This window comes from Geospiza fortis, unplaced genomic scaffold (assembly GCF_000277835.1).
Source record: "Geospiza fortis unplaced genomic scaffold, GeoFor_1.0 scaffold171, whole genome shotgun sequence".
NCBI classification, from domain to species: Eukaryota; Metazoa; Chordata; class Aves; order Passeriformes; family Thraupidae; genus Geospiza; species Geospiza fortis.
The window spans coordinates 4,944,324-4,951,428 of record NW_005054313.1 but is presented as its reverse complement, the minus strand read 5'-3'; the positions used below and the strand labels follow the sequence as shown (position 1 = coordinate 4,951,428).

General features: G+C 37.6%; 1 protein-coding gene across 1 annotated transcript in view; it reads right to left on the bottom strand.

Moving 5' to 3' along the window:
- Positions 1 to 7,105, bottom strand: part of LOC102040312 (tropomodulin-3) — a 17,405-nt gene that overhangs the window by 5,318 nt on the left and 4,982 nt on the right. The window contains exons 3-6 of the mRNA XM_005419652.2: positions 3,165 to 3,287; positions 2,482 to 2,571; positions 1,840 to 1,970; positions 788 to 895 (exon numbers count right to left, since the gene is read on the bottom strand). Of these exons, the coding sequence (XP_005419709.1) occupies positions 788 to 895; positions 1,840 to 1,970; positions 2,482 to 2,571; positions 3,165 to 3,287 (452 nt within the window). The remainder of the gene's footprint in view (positions 1 to 787; positions 896 to 1,839; positions 1,971 to 2,481; positions 2,572 to 3,164; positions 3,288 to 7,105) is intronic.

Sequence of the window (7,105 nt, the reverse complement as noted above, 5' to 3'; positions counted from 1 at the left end):
CTGCTGAAAAGAAACTTTTTAAGTGAAACAAAACCAAAAGAAACTTTTTAAGTGACCCAAAGCTTTCAAATGCTCACTTGTTCATTTAATGGAGTCTCTCAAACTAGTTGTTTTTTGTCTAACTTGAGTTTAAAACAAGTGCAAAGGATTGTCCTGGCAAAACAATTAGTTTTGTTTTCTTACCTCTTTATTTGTAATTAAATAAGGTACTGCTTTAATTCAACATAGAAAAAAACCACCTGACAATAAATTATATTTGTTTCAATTGTATCAAGCTAGTTACTTCGACTAATATTATGCTTTTTATACCAATATTTTAAGCCAATCTTTGGTAGCAGGGAGATAGAGAAACAAGTATTTTACAAATTCAACTAAAACTCTAGTTAGTTGAAAAATATTATGGGTGTTTTTAAGCCCTCAAATGTGCTTCCTGCAAATTAATTTTGAATGAACTATTGGCTACTGGAATGAACAGCAGGAACGAAACAATTAGGAAAGAAAGGGAAAAAATGAAGGAGGTTAGCAAATGAAAAATCAGGGAAAGGGACTGGAATAAAGAATTCTCCCTCACACATCTGAAGCATTGCTGCATATTAAGTTACTAGCAATCATTTACCAACTTAGATACAACAAAGATTTGTTAAAGAAAACATAATTTACAGTGTAGCAGAATGGAAGCATATTAATCCCTGGTCATTTAAACTGGATTAAATTCAATCCCCTACCACTACCTTTCCATCCTAACTTCCCTTGCACCCCACTCAAACCCCTTATCAGGAGTACTTACAACAGCAACAGGATCGTTGCTTCGGGTGGCTGCCAGGCTGAAATTCTTCACATGTGTGTTGGTTTCTAAGGCTTTTGCAAATTCTTTCAGCGTTGGAATTGGTATGTTCTTGAATTAAAAATAGCATTTCACTCTCTTGAGATACACAAGTTTATCCCCTCCCCCCAACTTCTCTCACTATCTTATTCTCTTTACAGCAAAATGCCCTACAGTATTAACTACCCCTGGTCTCCAGCAGTCTCACAGTGAAGACCTACCCTAAGATGCAATGGCCATAGGAGTCACCAGTTCTATAAAGCAATCATTTTTACAGAATAGTAGCAACCAAGCTTAAAAGGAATAATTTTAAATAATTAATTAGGACAGCAAATGTCTCAGTTTATTGTATCAAAAACTTTGATCTGTTGCCTATTTAGGCAGTTACTTTGGCTAGCATGTACCTGTTACACAGTATTCTTAAACCATGGATTTTTTTTCCCCAATTTAGTAAGGGGAATAAGCAGCCCTGGTTGCTGGCAAGGCTGTCTCTGGTGTCTGCACTGCAAATCAGGGGTGCTGCAGTTCTGGTTTCTTTCAAACAAATATACAAAAGCTTGTCATGTGTAAACACAACTGTGTTTTTACACATAGGAGCAGAAGCTGCCCTAACTTCCACCAGCCCTTTTGTACAAGAATCAGAAGGATGAACGGCACAAATATCCCTTTGCTTGCAATAGAAACTGAGGGCACATTGCTTAATCAAGGACAAAGGATTCAACAAAGTAGTTAACTTCATGATAATGAGCTGCTGGAACTGCTGCCAGCTTGGCAGGGACAGAAATCTGGGCTGGCAGTGAGAAAGTCTAAGACTTTTTAAATACACATTTGGCAAGAGAAACCAAGATGGCTTACTGGTTTAGCTGCAGGTCCTGAGCTTATATACACTGCAACATTCAGCAGAAAGATTGCTGTACTTAGAATAAGCCTATCATGCTCTCTTAGAGAGTTTTGCAGCTAAAAGTGTCTTCTACTGAGAAAAAGCAGCATATTTACTGCAGCCTTCAGGTAATCACCTTAATGTTATTCAGATTAACTTCAACAAGACGAGAATCATTATCTTTAATCCTTTGCAGTGTCTCCTCCACATTTGTGGGATTCGGTGGTTCATCAAAAACAGGCAACATTTTTTCACCTTTTACTATATCTGAAAAGTAAGGCATTTAAATGTAATCAAACAGGTTGCACACATTCATTGTGAATAAATTATACGCATACTAAATATTTACTGTATTTAAAGATCATTTCATCAGTATTTATATCTCTCCCCCACCAAAAAAGTATACCATCCTCTCCTGACCATATTTTCATAAAGTTCAATTCTTTTCAATTTCAAAAGTCCTCGCAGCCTTTCTGCTTTTTTTTTTTTCTCCCAGAAAGCACATAGGAGTTGAATTACAAGCACAAATATAAAACCTAAGAACCAACCCAAACAATGCATGCTTGTGCCTATTTTGTCACCAAAAAGTGACTTAAATGCAGAGGACACTTTAGTGTATGTATATTTCAATTCCACTCTTGCCAGAACTCAATTAGCAATGTTAAAGGCATACGCATTTCCAGACTAAGGCTGGAGAGTCGAAAAGAATGTTGGTGAATGCTATAGGAACTGTGTGCAGTACAGAGAATTGATTTTTCTAGCACTTGTGTACACTTACTTGAGAAGCTGTCTTTGTCAATCCCATTACTGCTTCCTACTACATCACAGAACTGATTGTTTGTTATCAAGTTGGACATTCCCAGTATTGCTGAAAAAGGAAAAAAAAAACAACCAAAAATCAATTTTTACTGTTCCTAATTCAGCTCAGATGCAGGGTTCCTATAAATAACAAAACCTGACATTTGTACAATACTTATCAGTAAAAAAAGCCATTCAATATCTTAATTATTTGAAAAAAGTAGAAAAGATAATTAATTATAGGCATTTTAGTTAACTTTCACATCTTAGAAAGTTCTGACCTCACCAGGTTCAAGCACCAACATTAAAAAGTGCAGCTCAATCACAAAAATGAAGCTTTAGGAATACAGGCACATACAAACACATTGTTATACACAAGAAAAAGCAGTCACACACACATCAAAAACCAGCCAGTCTGAGGAATGGATTTAAAGGTTTTGAGTCTGAAAATCAGGTATCTTTTGCAGGCCAAAATAATTAATTTCCTCACAAATTATCACAAATCAACAAAGTGAAACAATTCAAGCAAACTGGCAAAGAACATAATCTGGCTTCTATCACAACTACAACATCCTGTAGTCAGATCAATACACCATCACATTAATTATACATCTTCCTTCTCTAAATATGTACCAGCCCATCCATCCTTCAAAAAAACCTCACCTGCAAGGTCACCCAGTTCTGTGTCTGTGGCACTGGTCAGGGCTTCCTCCAGTTCTGGATCAAGAGAGAATTTTTCTTCTGTGAAAGACTGTACAGGCTTTTGCTTGGGGATAAATATTTTCCCTGGAGTAAACAAAATGGAAAGTCTGATGTTAGTTTGTATTATATCACTACTTATGTTTCAAATACTATGTACTTAAAGAATACATATTGCATTTAGTGAATACTAGGAGAACCACAGACAACATAAAGGGTTCTTCTGCTGTTGCAAGTCAGAGATGAGAAAAGAATATAAACAAGAACAAATTTCCAGGAGTCTGGATCATGATTCCAACCTTATTTGCCTCTCCTAAGGATTAGAAAGTAACATAAAAACCTGCATTATACATTTTGAACAGTCTAGAAGGACTGTAAGAAAGATTTAGCATCAGTAGAGAATGCTGAGTTTCCTCTCAAGGGTAAAAGGGCCCCAGACAGAACTGTAATGGGAATGTGTCAGAGAGAGAATATCACAGAGTTATCTGAAATCACACACCTGACTATTCACTGCAGTTTTTACACTATACACAATATTTCTGATTTCAGATGTTAACCTCAGTTCTGAAGCAAAAAACCAAAGCTGAGTGAGAAAGCCACGGCTTGTGAACAGCACAAAACATGGTAACAGATTTCTCTGCCAGTGACACTGTTTTCTAAAATGATACTTAGAAAGGTCATCAAAGATTCAATGGCAAAAGAACCAGGAGTAATATTACATTCTGCACCAGCCTTTAAGTTATTACAGGCAGGTAATGGGAAAACTTATTTTAGAATACATGAATTAGGTAGAGGTCTGTGTAGTTATCATACTTCCTGCATACACCTTTAGGGTAGGAAATCAGAATATGAGAAAGTCTTTCTAACAGTTCAGCTGTGAATGGTTTAGAACTGGTCCTTCAGAACAAAGAAGTCTTCCACTGCGTAAGAGCCAGGACAGGCAAGGGGTGCTTAGGTTCAGGACAAATTAACAAGGCAAACAAAAGCTCTTGTACTGATGCATTTGAGAGAAATAATTCCCAACTACACAACTGGGAATCATATTTTAAAAGCTATTTAATGTTCAAGTTTTTCAAACTTTCCAAGTTGCCTGAGCTATCCGCAGAAAGAGCAATGGAAAAGGAGTTCCAGCTTCCTTTTGTTATTTCCTGGGGTAGGAAGTGGTGTTGATAATCATCCTGTGAAGTCTCAGTCCTAATTCAGGAGTCCACCCTCTGCCATATCCATAGCTATACAAAGTATTTCCACAGAGGAATCATTGCTGTCCCAACGTCCCAGTTACAGCGCTAGTAGGTGGAGTTTAGCATCACTAAACCCAAAATCTCTCTAGATTACAGTAGTTTGTGGTAATTTCCTTTTAAAGGAAGTTAATGTATTCCCACTAGCACAGATTACAGAGGCACATCAGGTTTTTCTCTGACAACACAGTCTGATGACCAAGAGCTGTTGCTAGCAACACGGTATCTTTGTTCCTAGGTTGCTATCTCTTTGGAAATGTGTATAAGTGGTCATTATCCATATTTAGAAGCAGAAAACAAACCTCCTTACACAACTGTACTCATTCCAAATAGTAGTTAAGTGCAGCTGACATGCATTACCTCAGATTTGATGGACAGTGCAAAAGAAACTGTTGGTGATTCAAGATTAAAAGAAAACATTCATAAATTGATTCAGGATTAAAAGAAAACCTTCATAAATTACACATTTCTTCTTCATAAATTGAAGGCTTATGTAGCAATTGTTTCAGGTTGTTTTGATATAAATGATGCAATACATTTCCATCATTTTATTTTACCAGCATCACCTACTGGAGCAAGATTAACCTTTAACTTAAACTGTAGTTTATAGAAGAGAATGTTTGACAAGTTTTCATCAATCCATTAAACACTCTGAGCAGCATACATGTGACCTAAAGCCTTTCAGCAGCAGCTATGTTTGTGCTATTTTCCCTCAGTAATACAGGCTAGTAAAAAGGTGAGGATTTTGGAGCATAAGGAAGGAGGACAGTGGGATTCAAGCACCTGATCCTTAATTCAGACATCCTATTTAGAGCATCAGTGCAGCTGGAAGAGACCAGGAAAAAGAAATTAATCTCAATTAAAAGCAACTTGACAAAAATGTATTTTAACCTAATTCAGCCTTCTGTCTGATTCATCCCACAGTGCTCACAAAAAGAGATCTACTTTTCCTGATGTTGCTGTTCAGTAATTCTTAAATGCATAGGTTAGAAATGTCTGGTTCAAATATTTGCTTCCTAAAAGTAATACTGAACTTATCCATATGTGCCTTTCTTTAGAAAAGCTAAAGAGAGTGAAAAGTATAACCAGTTTTTACTAAAGTAAAAATGTTAAAAGCCACTGCCCTCCAGAAATGTTCACTGCAGCCAACTCCAGTCACATGAGCTGGGTCAGGAGCAGTTTTTGTTATAAAGCAAGTCACACCCTTGTGTACATAATTTCTCATTCATTGGTTTCATCTCATCCTAGAACAGAAATCAGAGTTTTACAATGCATATACAAAAGTAGATCCTTCCCCACTCCCTTCTAGCAATGAACTTACTTCCAGAAGGGTAAGACCCCTGTGTCTCTGGGGACAATGATCTCACTCCAGGCCTGCTGCCAATACAGTTCAGCAAGTCCCTTCCCCCCTCATAATGCAAGCTTTAAATAAAACCAAAAACCACTACACATCTGTGCAACTTGCCTGGCCCTCAAGTGGAACATTTCCAAACAGCAGGGATTTGATTACATGAAGGAACATGACAGCTCCTTTACAGCCAGCCAGGATAATGCAAAGATGAAGCAATACAACATGAAGGGGCAAATTTCAGGGACGTTCACATCATTTTTGTAATAATTATACAGGCAGGTGTTCCATGTCTTTCAGCTACATGCTAGATGATGCACATCCAGGATTAAGTCACAGGCCTCCTCTGCTACAGAATGAACTTTCAGTTCCAAGTTCCACCCAGCTGTATTGCTCTAAAGGCAGGAACACTGGATGGTGTTTATGGAAGTGCCCTGGACATTTCTCACACAGTATTTAAGGTGGGACTCAGTACCTTGCAGAAATCAGGTCTGTTCAGTGGGGCCATGCACTGCACATTGCTGGTACTATTCTCACACACCCCACACTAACAGGCAGCCACACCTTGCACAGCAGAAGAAAGTCTAAATTCCACTTTTGGGGTACTCCATTTGTGAAAACATCAAGTGCTACCTGAGAACAACTGAATACAAGATTTTCTCATCACTGACTTCATGAAGAAAAGTGAGCAACATCGGATGTATTCCTTACATCTCATGTTCCTTTAACTTTTCTAAGCTCAGAAATTTATATAATCCACACTTCATCAATCTCCAGTTCTTACCATGTAACAGACTTAGGTTTATCAATTCCCTTGTAAGCACAATTTTATACTAATGTTTTTAATTCAACTTACAAGTGAGCTGCTCAATGTCTTAGTGCAGAAGCAGAGCTGTTATCTACTATCTGATCTGATTACAGGCCACATAGCAGTAAATTAGAAAACTGTTTTACATTAAGGCTGGAGTATCACATGTTATTTTGTTCTAGTGCTCTTGTATGGAGAATATCAATTTGACAAGCTCTTTCTGCAAAGCTCCTACAGGATATTAATTTCACTTCACAACATGTAACACGCTTCCTTTAAAGACTTCCAAGTGATTGAATGGCAAACAGATAACACAGCATCCCAAATCCTGCTGCAACAGAAGGCAATGGTGATGTGGAGCAACAGCTGAGCAGGGTGCCAACAGAAGAGCTTTAGTTTCAGTAGTAGTTTCAGCTACAGTTTCAGTTTGTTTTCTGGGTGATAAAGAGGAAAAACCAAACCAAGCCAAGCCTAAAGCAGAGGTTACATGAACTGCAAATCTGGACAGAAC